The 23,303-nt window shown below is 42.1% G+C and overlaps 1 protein-coding gene across 2 annotated transcripts in view; it reads left to right on the top strand.

Moving 5' to 3' along the window:
* The first annotated feature begins 2,898 nt into the window (after positions 1-2,898).
* dapk1 (death-associated protein kinase 1) overlaps positions 2,899-23,303 on the top strand; it is a 98,455-nt gene continuing 78,050 nt past the window's right edge. Inside the window, exons 1-2 of one of the 2 annotated variants that reach the window (XM_080738877.1) lie at positions 2,899-3,029; positions 3,735-3,918. In XM_080738877.1, coding sequence (XP_080595003.1) covers positions 3,857-3,918 — 62 coding nt within the window. In that variant the 5' untranslated portion in view covers positions 2,899-3,029; positions 3,735-3,856. The remainder of the gene's footprint in view (positions 3,030-3,734; positions 3,919-23,303) is intronic. The other variant, XM_080738876.1, reaches the window with a different exon arrangement.

Here is a 23,303-nt window from a genome sequence, read left to right on the forward strand (position 1 = left end):
CCCATTGAAATGCATTGACAGAATCTGCCCTCATAGGTAGAATAGAGGTGGCGTGTTTTTACTCTTGCAGAAGCTCGCCCATGACTGCCATCAGCTCCTCCACCATGCCGCTTAAGTTGAAGTGACACTCCCGAAACCACCGTTGTGGAATTTCGGGCAGTTTGGAGAGCCTTGCACCCATTCTGCAATGCAGGTGGCACACCCCACCAGACTCCTGCAGCATGGTGCCACCACAATGCCAGTCATGGCATCTGTAAGACAGAAATAATCAGAATAGTTTTGTTAACCACATGAAAAACCTAAAGGAAAGCAGGGTCTCAGGGCCGACACTAGATTCACAAGATGACTGAGCTGGTACTTGTCAAATACATAAGTGTTTTAAAACCAAATAGGCCTACTGTTGCAAGAAAAGAAACCTCCAAGAGATAAACTTAATGTAGGCTACCAGTAAGACTCCCTAATCGGGAGATCGGGAGATAAGCGACCTAATTACACCAAAAATGTGTTTTTCCAAAATAGTCCTGATGGTGGCGCTAGATGGGACAGATGCGTTTTGATTACATGACTGTGAGAGGTGCCGCAATATGGGACAGATCCATGTTGATGACATGAGTGTAGACATACTGTGTAGCGATTTGCAGATCCATGTTGATGACATGAGTGTAGACATACTGTGTAGTGATTTGCGTGATTTTAGGGCAAAGATTGTAGGAGCAGTGTCCAAAAATGTGTTTTAAAAAATCGGCCTGAAGGTGGCGCTATATGGGACAGATCCAAGTTGATGACATGAGTGTAGACATACTGTGTACCGATTTGCGTGATTTTAGGGCAAAAATTGTAGGAGCAGTGTCCAAAAATGTGTTTTGCAAGAATCGGCCTCATGGTGGCGCTAGAAGAGGGCCATGTGAGAAATGAGGGGTGGGGTCTCCGCGCCGCCGAGGCGGACAAATAGGTACCGGCCCCGGCTCTCCCGGTCGCTCCTAGCCCGAGTTAAGGCATTTTATGTGAGCTGCAGTGGAGGGGGTCCTCCACTGGGGGCGCCACCACTTTTGCATCCGTTCTGGAGCACCAGGAGTCGGTGGTCCCCGGGAATTCCCCGTGAGCAGCCCCGTTGGGGTGGTCATTTGGTCATTTTTGCACATTTGGTCATTTTTTACACCTGGGGTGGGGGGTCCCCCAGGGACTTGGTCCCTGGAGCTCCGGGGGTCCTTGGAGGTTGTAGTTTGGCAGGCAAGGAGTGTGTGTGCAAAATCTGGCATGGATCGGGGCAACGGTTGCGGAGATATGAGCAGGGCAAAAGTGTGACGTGTGACAGACTGACTGACTGACGGACTGACTGACTGACGGACTGACGGACAGCCGGTGGAGGTTTGGATAGTATAGGAGGGACGTGCACAGGTAGACACTAGGGGGTGCCAGAGCACCTGCCCTTTTGCCTTCCTGGATGAAAGTGCCCTTTTTTAGTCAGGTTCACTGTGTACTTTTGTTCAAAAGTTTTGGAGATTAGTAAAACTATACATTTTTGGAATCTTCAGAGCATGGGGAATCCAAAAATCCAAATGCAAAATGGCCGACATAAAATACATAATTTGTGCTATCTTGGCTTCTAGACAACCTAGAAACGTAATTAAACATGCCAATCCTATGTGTTCTGGGTCAAGGACTCAAATGAGTAAATGATGGGTGTAAAATGTTAAGACCCCCGCCCCTGGGGGTTATCTATTTTGGGACCTCCCAGAACAGTACACCAGCCAGTTAATGTCCGATTTTCATAATATTAGAGTTGTTTTGTAGGTTTTAAAACAACCTGAGTTCATTTACTACAATTTGAAAGCAGACAGAATAACCTGTTTACTTTTGGATGGGGTCTTTACTCATCTGAGACCCCCCCCCCCCCCCCCCCCCCAGACAGACCCCATGTTTTTGTACAGTGTTTGTTTTGTTGTTTTGTGCAGTGTGCATGGACCATGGTGACATTGGTCAATTCTGGATTAAAAGGTTCTAATATATTTATGCCCCAAAATGCTCTGGAATCTTGCCACATGTGTAGGCTATCTGTAATCAAAACAGCATGTATCTATTCTGCATCTAGCTTGAGGCAAGACCCAAATTAACTAAAGTCTTTGCTTCTGGGGGTCCCTGGAACAAAATATTTTGAGATGGGGATCCGCAGCCAAATACACATTTAATTGATGCATGCATATCAATAGATATAGCCTGGATATGTCACAGCAGGGCATGTATGCATATCAATAGACCATTGTCTGTACCTGTTAACTCCTGTAATGTATGTGTAAGCGCTGTCCACGTGACATCATTCAATTCACGTCCCCCAAACATTGAATCACCAATGCAACACTTCCCATCCCTAACTACTGGCAGTCGACGGTTCCACGCGCTGCACAAGGTGCCTTTTTTTTCCACTTGAGCACCCCCCCCCTCAAAATGTCTGTGCACGCCCCTGGAGTACAAGTAACTGCGACCTACGGTCGCAACAAACCTCTGCAAATGACACATTGGAACGTGGCATTCACAGCTGTGGCCTGGGCATCAGTCAAAGCCACAGCCCTAGCGTTGGCCAACTCCACCATCTCCCTCATATTTCTGGCAATGTTGGGCAACTCCTGTGCTGCCAACACCACCTCCTCCACCCGTTCTAAGACGTCCATCATAACAAAGCCAAACTGCAAACCTACGCAAAGAAAAAAACTGAAAATCCTTGTTTCAACTGTCCAGACTAATAGGGTCAACTTATCATAGTGATATAAAGGTGAAAGGTGAGCAAATGCAAATCCCTGGCTTCAGAAAAGTGAAAGCTCTGCTGCCCCCCTGTGGTTGAAACGGTGGCCACATTGTAGTCTTCCAGCCTCCAGACAGACAGACACACCACTGGGCTACATTGTTACATTGCTCCCCGTTCACACGGCAACGTTGTCTTCCGTGATCAAAACTAGGGAACCTACGCCTCTCCAAGCGCATGCAATCGCGGATTTATTTGGAGCGGGATAGAAGACAACGTCACCATGTATGTAAGATAGTCTACTTTATTAATATTCAGACATTGTTGCAGTTTCCCCGACCAAATGTGATAACGTTGGGCTGCCTATCAGGCTATCACGGTTCTACAGGGGAAGATATACCCATGCAAGGAAGGGGCGATCGAGTCCGCTTTTAAAACATTGTTTTAAAGCCAGTGCTTTGATAACAAATGTGGGCATTTGGTTGTTGGGCGGCTGAGAGTTAGAAAAGAAGAAGAAATACAGTTTAGATATATGGCTATCATTTGATAGACACCTGCGCTGCTGCGCAAAAGATCCACGAACGATCGAGCACTCATTTTCTTTACTGGAATACAAGGAGTTGTAGTGTTGTGTTGCCAAATCCCGTGTTCTGTTCTTTAGACTACGTGAGGCTTTTCAGGGAACCGCGATCCATTACCAACATTTATGCAGCGACACTGATCTGACGTGCTTAATGGTCACATCTTTTTAAATAAGAGCAGACAGGCAGAAGTACATGGCATGTAACATAACCTCTCTCTTTGTAAAGCAGAGGAGAGAGACTGAGGGAGAGAGAGCAGAACAGAGAAAATCAATTATAGGAGTCGTGACGTATAGCCAAAAGGTTCACCGCTCTTTTGTTGAAGTGGTGGATCCTAATGCTATATCAGTAGAGAGTTGTGTTCTAAATGATGGTTCTATCTGCATCCCTCCCCCCTTGTTTTCGTCTGAAAGCTCCCAAGTATGAGGAAGGCTGTCAGTAACCTGTCCAGGGGCTGACAGGGATGGTGCTGTTGTGAGGAGGAGAGGAGCGGTCGTGGGTTTGGAAGGAAGCGTCCCCCCTGGAGCAGGACAATATGACCATTTTCAACCAGCAAAATGTTGAGGAATTTTACGAAATTGGAAATGAGCTCGGGAGGTAAGTTTTGCATTGAAACTCAGCGGTTCTTAAAAGTATGTTTTATTTCATGAAGGACAACCAGTTTGGTATGCATTATATTTGACCACTGTCCCCCATAACGCAGAGTGCACAAAAGAGGCACATTTGTACAATGTCAGAGTTACAAACCTTTAAGAGTCTATTTGGTACCTATCAATCAAAATGATTGATAGTGGTGGATGGATAGCTGGAACCACAGGGTTCGGAGGTGGCCTAGACTAACTGGGCTTTAAGCCTATATAACAGGGTAACATTTCCACACAATGACAGTGGACAGTATGAGCACAATGCCTTTGTCACCGGTTAAACGGCTACTGAGTGCCATATGAACTAACTCATTATTTGTGAAGACTAATGATGATGACTCTTTAATTCAGAAGTGTTTTATGTGAAATGTAAATATGGTCCTTGCCATGGTATATAATGTCAGTGCCCTCAATGTATGCAAAAGGATTTTGGATGCAGTTCATTTAACAAATGCCTACACTCACTCACAGCTCACACACGCGCACTCACACGCGTGCACACACACACACACACACACACACACACACACACACACACACACACACACACACACACACACACACACACACACACACATTATTTACATGGAAGCATTCATTCATAGACACACACATTTGCTTACACACGAGTAAACATGCATGGGTCATCAACACTTGCACATGGAGGAAGGCACACACATTCTCTCTCTCTCTCTCTCTCTCTCTCTCTCTCTCTCTCTCTCTCTCACACACACACACACACACAACCACACACATTTACACAAATACATTTGCTTGTGCAGTCTGCATGTGTCATTAGTGTTGGTTTTTGCAGTTGTTCTTAAAGTGTGGTCCAGGGACCCCCAGGTGTCCCTAAGAGAGTTCCAGGAGGTGGTCCCCAGAAAAAGAAGTTAATAGCCTACAGCATCAATGATTGCTGAGATGAACAAGGCAATGTGCTTGACAGATGATATGTAGGCTTAGGCTACAATGCATAAGGCAAGCTTAAAATGTAAAATACAGAATGTTAATTTAACCCTGTGTGAAAATTCAAAGTGACTACCGGTATTTGCTGTCTGAAATGAAACCATTTTGCTGAAACTATTGCTATTTTGTAGGATAATAATGTGCCACCAGTGTATGTTGGCATTATGCAATGTGTTTTACCCTATGGTGGCATCATGCAATGGAAGAAGTGAGCTGCTTCTCAAATGACTGCTGCAAACATGGAAATGGGACTCCAGAAAGCCTCTCTGATATGAAGGCATGTACTCCATGCCTGTGATAGTCAACCAATTGTGTTCTATTCTCTGGGGGCTCCGGGGCTTGCTATGCTACTTCTCAGTTCTGCACGCAACTTTCTGCGCTAAGGGGCACAGCTGAATTTGGTAGCGGCTGCATTCAGCTGCACAGGTAATGGAGGAGGTTGGGGAGCCGTGTCTAATGGTATTGAATTACTGCCTGGAAGCAAAGTAGATGGCTACGTGAGTGCGATAGGTCTTGTTTGGAACTTGCTCCAGTCTGGGTCGATTGCCCACTGCGCTCTTGCTCAGGAGTAGACTAGAGATTCTTGCTTGTGTTGTCCCACTCTGCCATAATAAGGGAACGCTAATTATGATAAGTGTTTTTTGAACGGCTCATATAGATAGCATTGTTTTCAGTTTAGTGACGGTCTAATTGTAAATTGTTCTGCATCAGTCAATTCTGCATCAGTCAATCAATCAAGATTGGAGAGACCAAACAATCATCCTCTCTCAGCTATTTCTCATAGCTTTTAAAGCATTGTTAACCAATAAAGCCTAAAACCTCCCCAGTTTGCTCATTTGAGTGCTTGGTCTGACTTTGGAACTAGAGGAAAGGTCATGGGTTCACCAAAATCAATATGTTTCTGATACATCGCTCAGGCCTATGAATGTTCATGTTTTTGTACGACTAAGGATTTAGGAGATACACTTAATTCAAAATGGAAATTTTGGTCTGATGGTGGTGCTAGACAAAAGGTCACAGCGACAGCGTCACTAAAATCAATACTTTTCTTCCTCTTGGGACCATGAAAGAGCACAGCACATTTCATGGCAATCCATTTGTAACTTTTGGAGATGTCTTGGTAGACAGGGGTGGAAAATTATAATCTTCTTGACAGAGGTGTGGCATACTAGAGATTACGACTTAAATGGGAGAGAGTTGAGGTTGAGAATTGGTTTTGACATTTGCGGAGGGGGGATGAGAGGTATTGGGTGAAGGATGCTGAAGATGGATCTGCCAGCCAAGAGGATCAGTTCACCTTCTATTTCTGGTACCTGGTACAACTTAAACCCTCTATTGGTAAAATGGACCTGTAAATAACGTACTTGATACAGTCTTTTTTTTTTTCACCCTGTCTCTACCAAATCTCTTTGTGAGCTTGTACTGTAGATCAGCTAGTTTTTGGCAATTGTTCCAACCCAGGATAATGTATGTTGGGGATATTTTGATTATTGCGATAATATCATAAATCGCAATTGCTTTGACCACAATAATCATGACATGAAATGTTCATATCATCCCATCCCTAATGTGTTGAGAGGACATGCAGGTGACCGATGTGACTGAGGAACATGCAGAAAAGAGAACCTGATGTTGATATAAGAAAATCTATTGAATTTGAATATATATATTTTTTGAATATATTTTTTTAATACTCTCCTGTTGCACAGTATGGGCAAGGGATGCATGTAGTGCAACACAAGTACAACACAAGTTCAATGTCTTCCTCAGTCAGTCAGATTGAATTTTAACACTCACAGGATTAAATTAACATCAGATTCTGTGGTTCTGCTCTCACGGCATGACTTGCCTTATGCATCGTAGCCTACATGTCATCTGTCAAGCACATTGCCTTGTTCATCTCACCAACTATGTTCTGTAAATGGTGTAAATGGGATTTGCCACATGTAAGAACTATTTGTCAAATGCACATGCAGCAGAGTGGCTCACAGCCTCAGCCTGATGACTTAAAAGTCTAATATCTCCCCCGGTCCATAGGGATATCCCTTTTTGTCTTGTGTAGATATACTGTAGCTTTGAAACTGAATATTTTTGGACTCTCCTGTTGCACACTATAGGGAGGGGTTTGATGTAAGTTCAACACTAGTTCAATGATAATTTGGCACATGTTTCAGACACATGCAACTAACCCTAACCATGTGGCTATGTTGCTGTCAAAATGCTCAACCAGTGACATTGCTGGATGTCAGCTTAAATTGAACAAAAATAAATTGATGCTGCTCAGAGTAAATGTTTTGCAACATATAGTAAATGTCTTTCCCTTTCAATGTTGGTATAGTGTTGATTCTAAAGTTGATACTCACCTGTATACAAAAATAGGTGCGGTTGATCAAGGGACCTGACTGTTGATGATGAAAGTCAGTGAGCCTATGTGATCATTGGCTAGATTACAGCGGTGTGACCTGCTCTGTAATTCGTTAGAAAGGGAGCCTTTTGATCTGACTGTAGTCCATTTCCAGTCTTGACTCTTGTCTGGAATTGGAATGAAGCCCATTTGGTTTGGCAGAATGGGAAATTACCCAAACGGCGGTGAGTTAAGCCTCTCACTGACGCCAAGTCTGCTTTGGAATGCTTGATTTCACCAAAACCTGGTTTAACCACTTAAACCCTACTACTAGCATCCATATTGTGGTGAAAGCTTTCATTTAAAATTGCAGATTGACAAGGTCACAACACGTCATGTTATAACATGTTGTGAACTTGTCGATCGGCTATTTTCAGTCAAAGCTTTCCCCACAATGACTGAAAGCAGAATACACTTGTATAGCGCCCCGAGGGACTCCGGTCAACCGTAAGTGGTTAACTAAGCAGCCAACCCCTGTTCCTAAAACGCCTCTGAAACACACAGAGGTCTTGTTGTCGTTGTTGATGTTTTGCAGTCATAAAGATCAGTGTATTTGATGCAAGTTCCATAGAGTTCAAGGTTAACTACTATGTTATGCCTTCGCATTAGCCTCAGTGGTTCATTCATAAGGCCTTGACCTTTTACTTCTCACACTAAGGCTTATCTGTCTCCAGCTTGTTTGAGGAGTGCAGATGTGGGATAACCTCCCTGGTCTTTAAATTCTTGCAGAGTGACACAGACGCCAATGCTGACAGTCAGGGTAGAAGACAGTCATAATGGCTGTTATGCCAACAAATTAGGCATTCCTCTATTACCTCCTGTGGAGCTGCTTTGACAAATGTGCATGTTTCTCTGTAAAGCTGGTCTCCTTTACTGTAATAAGCAAAAAGGCAAAACACTGTCGGCATCGAAGTGCTTCACAGAACGCCTGAAAGTGCCCACTTTAGGTTCGAGGATCAGAGGAAATCATCAAAGGACACTTAAGCATTGGATTCCAAGCGACCTTAATCGGTGATGCCACTGGCTTGAGGCACCTCTTTCAGGGAAACCCTTTGCATTACGTTGTCTTGAGTGGGTCCTAGACTTGGTATAGTGTCATGTAGCCATTAGCCAGAGGATCACAGGAGGGGACGAAAGCCAAAGTGGAACTGTGGCTTTTCTTTTCCAAGACCTGTAGGAGCTTTTTACAGACCATCTTCTCTTCTTAACCACTTATACCCCAGCATCCCCTGGGGTGAACATTCGCCCAAAATAAGATGATCTACAAGCGAAGAGATGTGGTGTAAACGGGGGAAAAAACTGTCCAAAATCTCCGAATAGAGTTTTAGAGACCATAGAAAACATCACAATGCTAACATTTCAAATACTGATAATTAGTTTTGGTCACACTCAAACTCCAAGACCACTTTGCAGCTGGTGACCTACATCCCACTGGTGTTGGGGGCCATGCAGAGGACTGTGTGGACCTGGACCCAGTGCCTCCCCCCAGGAGAGACAGCCTAGCCCACATCATACCGGAGACTGGCACAACGCCGTCTTTTTGGTGGAGCCCCAGCCTTAGCAATACTATTTCTTATTGTTGTCTGCTTCGTTTTTTGTATGCTGTTTGTGGTTATGTGATTACTTAGTTACTGCACAGTAACACACTTCCTTATACAAGCCGGGAAATGAAGACTCCCTTACACTTTTTACTGCATAACCCTTTTAGAGGGGGGGGGGGGGGGTAAGCGTGTAAGCGTGGGGGACGTTTTGGATCCTCACGAATCTGAGAGTGGACTGTACGTGCCAGGAACGCAACCAGGCAGCCAATTCAAAACAGTAGTGACAGGGAGGCAACGTTATGTTCACCTGGCCACCTAATTAATGCATTATCTATAATCTATCATATGACGGTGTTGCATCTTGCTTGCCGAAAATAGACAATCTACAATCTATAGCTTATTTTTGGGATATGACAAAGTGTGAATCCTTTTTAGAACACAATTTAGTTTTTGAGCTAGAATGTCTTTCTTGTGGTCTGTGTTATCTGGTCTTTCTGCGTTTAGTCTGTCTTTAAGTCTGGATGCCTTAAGCCTTTTGATTAGGGCTGTCACGATATGACATTTTACATGACGATTAATTGTCACTCAAATAATTGGCGATTAACGAATTAATTGTTTTTTGTCATTGACAATTACATTTCTGTTTGGCTTTTAGGCTTTGAAGTTGCACATGGCAGATATGACACAAAACCTAAATACATGAAGAAATTACTGACATATTTGACAACTTACTACTTAAAAAATAACATTGATAGTGGAAATAGCGATCTACAAGCTCACAACGCGTCGCATCGCGGCACGTTGTGAGCTTGTAGATCTGCTATTTCCACTATTTCTGACATTTCTCAACATTCACGATTATGACGATTATGACAAAATAATTGCGATAATGTCAAATAATCACGATTAGACGATTATGTAATAATTGTGACAGCCCTACTTTTGATGGCACAAAACCAAACAGACTCCTCTTGTTGCAGTTTGCTAGAAAGTATGAAAAAAAAACAGAAACCAAAATGTACCTCCATTAAGGGAATCCTCAAGGAGTATGATTTCCAGAATTAATCTGCACAGTCAATGGAGGATATATTGGAATCCTGCCAACTGTGTTAGCGGGTGAATAGCAGGAGTGTGTGCGTGTGCGCGCGTGTATGTTTTGAGGGTGGGGGGTGTGTGTACTGCTGACGAGCCATTGTGGTCAATGAGGAGAGAACTGTGGTCAGTCAAGCATGCAAACTGAGAGGCTGTGATAGCAAGAGGAGAGCCAAGTTTCCCTCGTCCCTTTCTCTTGCTAGGTCATCACGTGTCACCCTGCATACTCTGCATAGTTATGCTGAGTGTGTCCAGAATCCGATCTTCACCCCTACAAACCACAATTGTCAAAACATCAGCTCACTGTTGAGTCACCACAATACCTATTATACTTGGACACATAAACAGAACACACAGTGCAATAATATATTTTCTGTCCGTGACGAGGACTTAAAAATCATGATTGATTTAAGCTAGGCTAGGTTTGTGAATAATCAGCCACATACTGCAGAAGTCCAGAGAGAAATATACTCCAGAGGCCAACTAAATACTTTATTTTGCACACGCCACTTGCGATGTCCTTAACCCTCATTCAGTCTCCTGAGCTGTTCTGTTGTTCATTTCCAGAACGATCATTGTTGTATATCTGATTTGAACTCGAAGGCAACATCTTAGGCTTGGTTGAGTTTACTTTGTTTAATGTCAAACTGATATTTATAACCAATAACCTAAGCAATATTAATCATGTAGGCTATGTTAATTAATGATTAATTTATTTGTTTATTACTTACAATTGTTGAAAATCCAATTAGTCTAATTAACCACTTGACTCTGTATTATACTTGGGTGTATGATGGCCGGTGTTGGAAATATGAAAATAGCAGATCTACAAGCTCATAGCGCATTGCCATGTGATGCCTTGTAAGCGTGTAGATATCCTATTTTCACTATATTAAAAAAAAAACCTTTAGTCAATGGTAATCAAGGCAAAGGTTTTGATAATTATTTGAAGTAAGGCTGGGCGATATTAGGAAAACCTTTGATATTCGTTAACGTTGTTGAATACCTCGATATCGATATTACTCACAATATTACTCAATATGAATGTTTTTTCTGCTTTAGGTCCACTGCCTGCCTAACCCAGATAATGAATAGCATATCCATGCATAACCCAGTTCGCAAATACCGCCATCTTGGATATTTCGCGTTGCATTGGGGGTAAGCGCAAAGCTATCTGGGAGTAAATGGGTCCATGAGCGTCTCAGCTGCTTGGGATAAGCTTTGAGTGTACGCGTCTTTGCTCTCTACGTGCCGATTATTAAACTGTTTTATGTTATAGCGCTGCACTTCTTCCACTTTATCACAGATGCAATCTGTTACTGTTTTTATAATTAACAAAATAATGTCTATATTAATCTACTCGTGCAGACTCAGAGGGCTTGCCAAAAAATAAAATGAATAAAGTGGGCGCAAGGGAACTGCTTGCGCGATGCGGTCGCACAGTAGCCTACCAATTCATATGATTTGGGCTTTTACATCTCATTCAACCTTAATATGCAAACTTGTTTTGTTTTGTTAATGTTATCATGTCATGATGGCGCAAGCAACTTGCCTGCATCGTCACCAACTTTCACCACTTTTCTTGGCACTTAATCCATCCATTGCTGTGATCAGACAGTCACTGTTCTTGCTCGTATCCAAGTGGCACTGATTCCACGACCCATAGACGTTTGTATCCCTGTTTTATTATCCTCAACCGGGTCCGGTTCAGATCACGCCCGGTTCTGTTTGTCATAACAGTAAACCTAAACCCCGACTCCAAGCGAACCAAGTAGTCCCGTACACCGCGCTGATAAATTGGAGAAAATGTGCTTCGAGCCTTCGCCGTACGACGGTGTTTCTGCATATCTAAATGGCAGATATACAAGCTCTCAACCTGGCGAGTTGAGACGTGTTGTGAGCCTGTAGCTCTGATATTTTCAGCGCGCAACACCATCATACGACAAATAGGCTGATCTATAACAGCAGCAGCAGCAAGCTGTCAGGACAGAGAGTCCGAGCACGATACAAACTTTAAATGATTATGAATTTTTAATGGTTGTTCTACTTTCGAAATAATAATAATAATAACAATAATAGGCTTAAATTATAAAATAGCCTAATAACAGCATTTGACCAGGCGGCCACATATAGCCGGTGGTCTTTATAATTAAGAGCCAATTCAATATTTTAACAGTCAATGGCATATATGCCAATTTATTGCAGCAAACGTGATTTGCTTCTTATTAATAGACTTAATATTTATTTGTTTGTTTGTTTTTATCCCACGATGTTACCCATGTTCGGTGTCAATTAATTATATTATCTAATGTAATCCTGGGCGCTACCTCTGCCAACCTGGAGACAATAACGGACTATTAGACTTACTTCTATAGCACTTTGTAACAACTGTGGATAGCATGACGTCTTCCCAGCCGTTTCGGAGGGTATCAGGATCGGGAAGACAAATTATACCCCCATCTAAAATTAGTTTGGACCTCCTCTGGTCCTCTATTTCTGTAATCTGTAGCGTATTGTTTTGGTGGTTGCAGTTTTAAAATACATGCTGCACGGCAACAGGCAACTAAATCCTTCTTTAATGCATTTGACACAACAATGTCACGGTCTAATAGATAGCGTCTTAGATGAGGAACATTTAAATTACTATATTGATCATCTGCGTCCGTCATCCTCCAAGACTATCATCAAACCCAATTGCGGCTCTGAGATGCGCCCCTAGCGTTGGATGCGCATGGACCCAAACAATCCCAGAGACCTTTGCGAATACCCGGAATGCATTGCGCCATATCCAAGATGGCGCTATTTGCGTACTGGGTTATGCACAGTGCACACTGCACAGTACACATAGAAGGGTTAGGTAGGTTTTATTGAAATAACCACACCTTGTTACAGATGGACTGCTTTTTTGCATGTGTTACATGCATGCATAGTGTGTCTGTTAATTAATTAATTAGACCTGAATATATATTGCCCTGAAGTCATATCGCCCAGTCCTTGCACAGGTTTATTTTAAGTGAGGGTTAGCGTTAGGGTTAAGGTTACGTAAGCACTGGAATGGTGTGTCTGAAAGGTCCTCCCTCGCCTATTCAACTGTCATCTCAGAGGCACTGACAGCAGAGACAGAGGGTTGAGTGTCAATTTGTCGCTAATGTTTTTTTCAAAACCTACAAAACCAGTCCGTGCGCCTTCCAGCACCCACTGCGGTGAGTGCGGTCGCGATGACAGAGTTAACCACCTCGAAACCAGCTGAATGTCAGTTTCAGCACACATATGGGGGCCCAGGCTAAGAACACAGCGAGAGAAAATAAAGCAGAAGATGACAGATGGACCAGCTGATGCCCACCACCACCACAACCACCACTAGCCTTGCTGACAGCTACCACCGTCTTGTCTCTTGAGTCTTGCACAGCTTGTGCTTCTGTTTGTGTCTGATATCGTCGCTGTCTATCTCCATAATTATTTTCCCCCCATAAAATGAACACTACATTTTATACAACAGTGTCTAAACAAACGTAGTTCAGCTATAATGGCATGGCCCAAATAGGGACACCAGACTAATGATTAAGTATCCAAATTAGCTTAAACAAATCCTTTCTCTTTCTCTCTATATCTCTTCAACTCTCTCCTCTTTTGACTGCCTCACTTTGTGCCAGGTGTCTGTCAGTGTTAAACAACTTTTTAGATAACTCTTACTCTACCAAAACCAGTTCTGACTGAACCAGTTTACACAGCACAACCCAATGTCTGCCTCAAACCTGAGTCATGCATTTTACCAATGAAATGTATGCACTACAGAGAGATTATTGGTAATGTACATTCTAAGAATAGATGGCATCATTGTACTGTACTTTCTCATCCTACATCCATTCTGTAACTCATCCATCATGTATTGTTCCACACTCCACACGTCTTCCTCAGTTGTTGCAGCAGCGTCTAATTCTCTTTAAGGATAAGTCACTGTAAGGCTGGCTGTTCCCATGGTCTGATAGAGCAGCGGCAGCTCACAACCTTGTGTTCACCAGATGGCATATTTTCTCTTATCACTAAGCTGAAGATTGTAATGGAGAACTGCTCTAGAATGTCTAGATGCTGAATTTAAGCTTTTCCTGAGAGTTTGGTTCGTTATACCTCTTGCCTCCTGTTACAATGTGTCCACTGTTGCCTTTACGCGGGGGGAGGTGAGTGACATTCCAGTGACATGCTGAATGGCTTTTCACTGTGAGTACAGACAAGTGCAAACACTGGATACCTGCTCTTATTGTGGCTTTCTCTTCCAGTCATGAGTGTGTCACTGGCTGCTGTAGCTCATAGACACAGCAGCGGATCTTTCCTCTACTGGTGTCAATGCACGTACAGTATGTGTTTTCTAGAAGGATAAACCCCTTGAGATCATGAATCAAGCTCTTTCGAGGGGGACCTTAACGGAAAATACAATACACGGAACAATACCACACACATACATCCATGCAAACACAGATAAAAGCTCTCTCAGCCCTAGCCGCTCCCATGCCCCCTGATAACCTCCAAAATGCATCATTCAAAGCTTTAAAATGAGACATGCTGTACGCACCTGCACATTAGAGAATACATTTCCATAATTATGTCAAGTACAATTCTCAAAAACTATTAGAAGCAAGAGCACAATGTAAGTAAAAGGAGATGTGTAAAAGACGAGATAGGTTGTTCCAGTCAGATGGAGCTATATACTGTATTTTGAGGCACATTGGCCAATGTCGTTTGATGTCATTCTCTATTCACAGTATTGACCATGTATCATAGTAGACCAGGTTTGTTTATGATTTCTCCAAAGTCATTATAATAATTACTGTCATTACCTGATTAATTGAGTCATTGTTGGCTAAACATCATTGCAAAATGTTAAGACCTTTTGGGTGGGCTCGCTAAAGTGATGGGTGGGCGGGCACACCCACAGATTGTCTTATTGTGAAATCTTTGTTTCTACAAACTGATGCAGAGGGGCGTGGGATGCGCATGGTTGCAGATTCTGTCCTAAGGCTGTGTGTTTGAGTCTGCTTGGCTTGTGATAATGAAAACCGGGGTTGACCATGTGTAAGCAGATGAGCAATGCTACATTTATATAGGTTTTATATATGGCTTAGTATATTATTGCACTTGACCTTTTAAACCAGTGGTTCCCAAGCTTTTCAGGTCGAGGCCCGAAAGGGAGATTACACGTTTGCCCGGAAACCAAACTAGTGAAAATAGCAGATCTACAAGCTCCCAACTCGTCGCAGCGTTGGGAGCTTGTAGATCGGCTGTTTTCACTACTTCTTAATTATCTTTTTTTTAATATATATATTTATGGATTTTCTTAGTTTAAAATGTATTAATAATAATAATAATAATAATACAAACTTAATATATGTGTGTGTGTGTGTGTGTGTGTGTGTGTGTGTGTGTGTGTGTGTGTGTGTGTGTGTGTGTGTGTGTGTGTGTGTGTGTGTGTGTGTGTGTGTGTGTGTGTGTGTGTGTGTATATATATATATATATATATATATATATATATATATATATATATATATATATATATATACACACACACACACACACAAACCCTAACCCATATATATATATATATATATATATATATATACTGTATATTAATGTAGGAAAAGAAAGTGGGATTTTTACTCGAGTCGTGATCCATAAAAATTCCCACAAATGGGTCCCAACTCACTGTTTGCGAAACAGTCGGTCGTTTCAAACTGTCTCGGTTGTCGGGCATGGAAAACGCCTGGTTCCTTAAAATGCTATTTATTTTTTTATTTTAAAAATAAATGTCATAGAAGAGGTGTCAGAGTGCCACTTGTATTTTAGACCATTAATCCGTTGCATTGTTTAGCTTGTCATGAATACTTCATAGTGTTTTCAGATCAGGACAGAATATATCCGTGCTGTTTACTGTGAAGTGTGAGGAAATACTCAGGAAGTGTAATCAAATGGACCCCCCCCCTCACACACACACACACACACACACACACACACAGTTTCCACCCACCAGACAGGCAGACACACACACACACACACACACACACACACACACACACACACACACACACACACACACACACACACACCAGACATCCACCCCGTATTATCCACTGCACTCTCCTTCCCTCCCTCCAACCAGTGCTGGTTCCTCTTCTCAAGCAGTGAATCCTGTTGCCATGGTTACATTTCCGCCGTACACAAAAGCCTAGTGGTTGCATAATGTTTAACTGCCGGTGCAGTTTGTAGCCCACGCTGCAGCTGAGTGGGCAGGCAGTGCACTTGGGGAGGGATCCTCCCACTCTTAAGCCTGGTGCGCTCGGGTGTCACACACCAAAAAATATCCGATCTGTTGTTTGTTTTTGTTTTTTTGGTCAGTGACACCAGCGCGCAACTATGTACGAATCAGGCTTACGTTCCTTGATAATGAATAGCTCAGCCTCACCAGGGAATTTCAATGCTGGATGACACACCTCCCCGTGTGGAGCGTCAGAGCCCATTGTTGCCACTGTGCCGCATAGATCATTACTGAATGACCTGCTATGATAGCGGCACTTACAGTAGGCCCAAACACTTAGGCCCACTTAGGCCCAAACACTTAGGCCCACTTAGGCCCAGACACATACGCCCTTTTAGGCCCAAATGCGAAAGGATGCCACAGGGGCTTTGGTGATATTCCAATGTAAACAATGCGCTATCTATCTATAACATATATGTCTACTTTTACAAGAAACACTTAAAAGAAACACTGTCTTTTTTATGTTTTGTTGGAAAAGGTCATAACCTTTTCTCCAAGGTTACAGCAGAACAACAAGGAAACAGTATATTTATGTTATGTTGCAAACTTGATTTGAGGTGTGATGTTCAAGGATTTCATTTCAAATTAATTGGATATGCTTGATGAAAAAATCACACACGTGTGAACTGAGCGGTGGTTTACCCACCTCATAGATCATGTGTAGCGATCTTTGTGACATTTGAAGAAAATATGTAGGAAAAGGAGCAAAAAGTGTGTTTTGGAGAAAATTCAAGATGGCGGAAAATCTATCCTGGCGCAAAAGGGCATGACCTATATGGGGAGATGCGTCTTGACCCAAGGAATCCAGGGAAAAAAGAATTTTAATTTTCCGATCTACGGTTCAAGAGTTACGGGGCAAAACGTAAAGTGGGCCGTTACAGCGCCACCATGAGGCCGAGTGATGTAATTATTTTTCGATTCATTCTTAAAATCATTATGAATCTCCTCTCCGAGGTTTGAAACTGTAGCTCCTATGGTTTACGAGAGAAAAATACTTGAAAGTGATTTCTTGCATTGTCCCATTATAAGTCAATGGGGACAATTAAGCGTAGTTTTTTGCCGATTACGTCGGCATGGTAAGGCGGATCGGAACGAAAGGTAATATAGCACACCATTCCCGGCCGAGCCGCACATTTTGATGTATATATTGCGCGAGTGGCGTAAATGGTGCGGCACTAGTTACGCGCCGAAGTTTAGGCTACATACAGACAGACACGGACGGACGGAGACCCACACACACGGCCACGTATAGGAGCGTTGTGACCACCGCTCAAAAACTGGTTGAATTGATGTCTTGGCACTACATCTCCCATTCGTATTTATGCCCACCTAAAGGATGGGCATAAATACGGATTGCTATTATTGTTTTTATGAGTTTCATAGTTATTGTTACAGTACCTCCAAAATTAAGGTTTTACATGTAGTCCTGAACCCTAGAAATGGGTCCGTAAAGATGCACATCACCTGGTTTTCAATGCTTTTCTTTTTTTTTTTCTTTTTTTTTTTTTTTTTACATAATTTTCACATAATTTCACATATTCTACAAAATAAATGTACACCTGCAATCAACTGAACATTTTTAAGCTGTTCTATACCATTTTACACACACACGCGTTAATTGCTTGTGTGGTTCAAAAATCATGTGTGATTAGTGGGGATTATCTTGTTGAAATGTCTGAATATCATAAGCCTTTGTTTGCTACAGAGCTTATTTTCTTTCATCCAAAGCCCAATGCAAAAAAAAAAAGAAATTGGAGATAATGTCTGGGGTTGTTTGGCCTACAAAAAAGATATCATCCATACAGTATAGCAATATGTTGACACCCTTGATAAAGATGCACAAAATGCATGTTGATATTTACAATGTTTGGTGATTGTAAAATCATATTTTACCATTAGAAGGGTTCCCGATTCATAATTAAGATTTTTGTTTATAAGCCCTCTTCAGTTCAGTGTTTTGGGTTTATATACAGAGACTGAAAGTATTTTCATAAACTTTATTTTGTGTTCATGGAACCATTTTTCCTTGTTTTTGCATCCAGTTGTGAGCCATTGCCTCGTTTAAATGTCCACCTGTCAGAGGCAGTGACATTTGCATACATTTACCAATATGAGATTGTTATCCAAGATAGATAACTGACTGAACCCTTTTCATATACAGTTGATCTGGACAAGGATCTCTGTGCTACTGTCAGGCAAGTTGGCCTGTCACAGTTATTACATCGTCTAATAGCAATTATTTAACATAATTGATATTCTTTGACATAATTGCAATTATTTGACTTAATCTCAATTATTTGACTTAATCGCAATTATTTTGTCATAATCGTCATAATCGTTTCCATGTTGAAAAATATTAATATATTTTCAAAAATAGTTGAAATAGCAGATCTACAATCTCAGCTTGTGAGCTTGTAGATCGGCTATTTCCACTATCAATGTTCTTTTTATAGTATAAAGTTGTCAAATATGTCAGTAATTTCTTATATATTGTATATTTTGGCTATGTGTCATATCTGCCATGTGCAACTTCAAAGCCTACAAGCCAGAAACAGAAATGTAAAAGTCAATGACAGAAATGACCCTCTATCCGTGATCCATCTGACCATGCCAAGTCATGACATTAATTTGTATTTTATCACCCAGTGTCAATGGTCTAATATGATCCTGGGCCCTCTGCCAACTTTGGGAGAGCAACGGACTGACCTCATGCTTCCTTCAATGCATGAGGAGTCCAAGCCGCTTCATTTTCACCTGACAGGGTGGGTGCACTGTAGTTTCCCCGGTTGGACGTAGCGAGTGGAAGGAAAAGAACACATTATTCCAACCAGTTCCTTTCCTCTCCATCAGGAGACCCGGGCTTACCAGGGGAAGGCATTATAGAGACAAGGATTACTGCATATTTTTGTGAGGGTACACGGGGAGAACATGCAAACTCCACACAGAAAGGCCCTGTTGCAACCCCACCTAGGGTATTGGCACTGATGACGTGGAGGAGAGAACATGCTCCCAGTGCGGCAGCGTCCCCGGCGGGAATCGAACCCAGAATTTGAATTTAGCCACTTTCAACCTGGTGCCCCTATTTTGGGTATGTCATGATAGGATATTTGATTATTATACTGGTTTTACATCAGCAAACATTGCCAATAAGTTTCTGTTTACTACAGAGTATTAGAATGCGTGTGAACTGAAGTTAATTTTCTACGAGGTGAATACCTTTACAAGTAGGCCAGTTTGACATGAGTCACCTTCATTCTTTGCACTTTTCAGTGTAGAAATGTCCCCTGCAATCGTGTTGCAATAAAGTTCACCAAAATGTTAGCGTACTTAGTTGTGTTAATAAATGTCCTGCTTGAAAACACCACCGACCGCCGCCAATCAGTATGTTGCATTTACACAGGGGCGTCACAAGGGGGTGGGAAAGTGGGACTGAGTAACTAGGGCCCAAGGTGGAGGAGCCATAATAATTTTATACTTTAGCTATTGAAAAATAGCAGATACAAGCTCACAGCGCGACAGTGCCTCGCTGCGAGCTTGTAGATCTGCTATTTTTGGAAAAGTCGTGAAAATGTGTGCAAATCTTTGAATATGTGTCTTTTTTAAGCAAACATTTGTAACTCAAATGTTGCTTCTGGGGGGTCCCTGGAACTAAATATTTTGAGATGGGGGTCCGTGGCCAATATCATTTTGGGGGTCCTGCACATGAAAAGGTTTTAGAACCACTGACGTAGAAACATAGGTTTTTCACAAATGTTCACGATTTTTCAAAAATAGCAGATCTATAAGCTCGTAGCACGACACTCTGTGCCGCGCTGTGAGCTTGTATATCTGCTATTTTTCAATAATGAAAGCACAAAATAACGTGTAATAATGCATTCCCATTCTAAATGGGTTAAACCCCGTCCCCCTATGAAGAACATTCATGGGGGGCCCGCAGTGAATCCTTGTACCCAGGGCCTAGAATTTGGTGCAACACCCCTGCATGGACACACAGAAGATTGTATTGTGGCGAGTGAATGGCAACTGCACCGTGGGAGAATGCAGTTTGATATCCAGTATTGTTGACAAAATAAAACAAAAAAAATATGACTATTATTGTGATAATGAAAATAAGTTAGAAAAGTGCACTTTTAGATGACAGCCAATCGGCAATAAATATACTTATCTGCTCAGGGTTTTGAACATGGTGAAATCTATTCTTTGAGATGTAGGTATTGTAATGGTATCGCAGTCTCTTCCATTGTGTATTCTGCTATACATGTTAGTTTAGGCTCCATCTAATAGACTGTATTTCCAGATGGATTATATTCGGATTGAGGCCAAAGATTAGTTGGATAGATGCCACACTTTCCTTTGCCACGGTTGCCACCCATAACTGCAACATGTATGTCCCTATATTGTTTTTTGATGGACATAAAATAGACCATATATAATGTATGTATTGGTATAATGATCTATCTGTGAGCTTCTATCTGCTATTAATAAAATAAATATAACATTTGTTATAGAAAATGTAATACATAATATGGGGAAATATATATACAGTATATATACAAAATATTTATCTAATTAATCCTAGCCTCCCTATTCTGGGGCAAACATTTGGCAGAATTATATACTAACTACACTATAACTAGTTTTTCCCTCTTACGGTATATTAAGGTTATTAAATGAAATAACCCTACATTCAGAGGTTTTGTTCAAACAGCTCAACACTTATGTTGGGCTCACTACAACCAAAGTGTTTGCTCTGCCTGCTTTTCTTCCTGTCAGTTGCAGACATTAGTTCACACGCACACATGCACACACACACACACACACACACACACACACACACACGTCCATGAACACACCTGATACTGACATTGCTTAGCTTATCTCTCTAGAACTGTTAATCCCCTTTGCCAACACAGACAGAAAGCAGAGGGCTTTTTCCCTCCGAGGCGGCAGTTGGTTGTGACACTTGCTTTTGTTTGGAAAGTTTGGCCAATTATCCACCTTGTGTAAGTCTTCATGGTGCAGTAAAGAATCATTATACATTTTAATCCTATTGAAGATACTGTGTTTTGCTTATTACACTGCTTTTTACCAAAAAACATGTATAGGCCTACAGCTGTTTTATGTTGGTGTGGCTAATTGAAACAGGAGTAGCAGTATATCTTGTGCAGCAATCTGTCTGAAGTTAGAATTATTGATTGATTGATTCAATATTTTATTGAGCATTTTTAAGGTAGAGGCAGTACATCAAACATACCATATGGATGACTGAAAAATTCCAAAGGCGTTTTCTTCCATTGTGTCAGAAAACAACAATAAAGCTTGCACATCCACTCACTATAAACAGGTGCCGGGCTGAGTTCAGAATCCATAAAGAAAAGTAAGGTCTGCATACTGAATCGTGCTCCAAAGATTTAAACGTTTATTTTTGTTTCTTTAAGAGATAACACCATGGACGTGACATTTCGAGCTTCACAACATTTCATCAGACAGATATTCTTTCCATTGTGGAGTCTGTGGACCATTAAACCTTCAACACTCAAGCAACTGGACAAAACAACAGTGCAACAAACACAGTTAAAATATATGATGAGGGTGCCTGCCTACCACCACCGGGGTGCACGTCCGTTCCGGTTGCATTCTGGGATTTGCAGTCCTGGGATCACTCACGGTTGCGGGAGATCGTGTTTTCAGCGATTCACTGAAAACACGGACTTGACGTGTTAACACGTCTTTGGTGGCGAACCGTTTGGATTTTGAATGACGTATTGACTGATTGATTGAAGAATTGATTGAAGAATTTATTAGAAGTTTGCATAGGAAAAGATACAGTTTCATGACCGTACAGTTCACTGGTACACGGTCAACTAAAAGGATACGCTCAAGTAAGCACATGGCTTGTTTAAATTGAGATCCTTTAAGACGTCATTTGTGGTGAATGTGTTAAATTCATGATGAATTATAGCCTGGCTTCTGATTGGTGGTTTGTCTGAAGGGCTGTCGTACAACAGTGTTGCAAACATATCAGACATACAGGCTCATAGGTCTGATATTTTGGTGCTTGACTCCTTTGTACGGCGAACAAATCGGGTTTAAGTAGGAAATTGAACAATGACAGTTTTTGGTGTGTGTGTGTGTGTGTGTGTGTGTGTGTGTGTGTGTGTGTGTGTGTGTGTGTGTGTGTGTGTGTGTGTGTGTGTGTGTGTGTGTGTGTGTGTGTGTGTGTGTGTGTGTGTGTGTGTGTGTGTGTGTGTGTGTGTGTGTGTGTGTGTGTGTGTGTGTGTGTGCGCGCATGTCCATGCCTGCCGGTGTACAAGTCTCTCAATGCATTCAACAAACCGTTACTGCTGCTCAAAATTCACTTGACAGCTGATGCACATGGCACATTCACCTGTCTCTGTTATAAACACCTCCACACACCCAGCTGACAGGCGCAAATAAACTCCTCTCCTCTCCTCTCCTCTCCTCTCCTCTCGCCTCGCTTTGTGGAAACAAGTAGGCCAAAAGTTGGAAGCCTCGCCCTCGTCTGTCCTTAAACACAACCAAAAGGGGAACAGCAACTTGATCCAATAGACTTTGTAGGGTGTTTTGCTCTGCCTGCCTGGTGGGTGGCTGGTTGGCTGGTTTAGCAAAGGCATGATAAAACGTCTCCCTACAACTGTTTGTCAGCAATTTCCAAGCTAGATGTTTTTCCAGCGCTACTCATCCATAAATTCTGTTGTGTTTATTCAGCAGCCTTGCAAGTGAGTCACAGAGCTTTCCCCAAGGATGCCTCACACATAAAGGGATTTCCCAGGTAGTCTTTGCCGACCAGAAGTCATTAAGCCACATTTGCCAGAACAGTATGATTTGTTATTCATAGCACTCACTATATCCAGAGGAAAACGGACTAAGACGTGTTTATTATGTGAAAAACAGCAGCAGTACTTTAGCCCTATTTACGTAGTATTTTTTGCCACCGGGATCAGAACACACCACAAGCTGTCAGGCTATATTGGAGTCTAGGTGCCCGGACCACTAGACCAGTGGTC

This window comes from Nannobrachium achirus, assembly GCF_963921795.1.
Source record: "Nannobrachium achirus genome assembly, chromosome: 12".
Classification (NCBI taxonomy): domain Eukaryota; kingdom Metazoa; phylum Chordata; class Actinopteri; order Myctophiformes; family Myctophidae; genus Nannobrachium; species Nannobrachium achirus.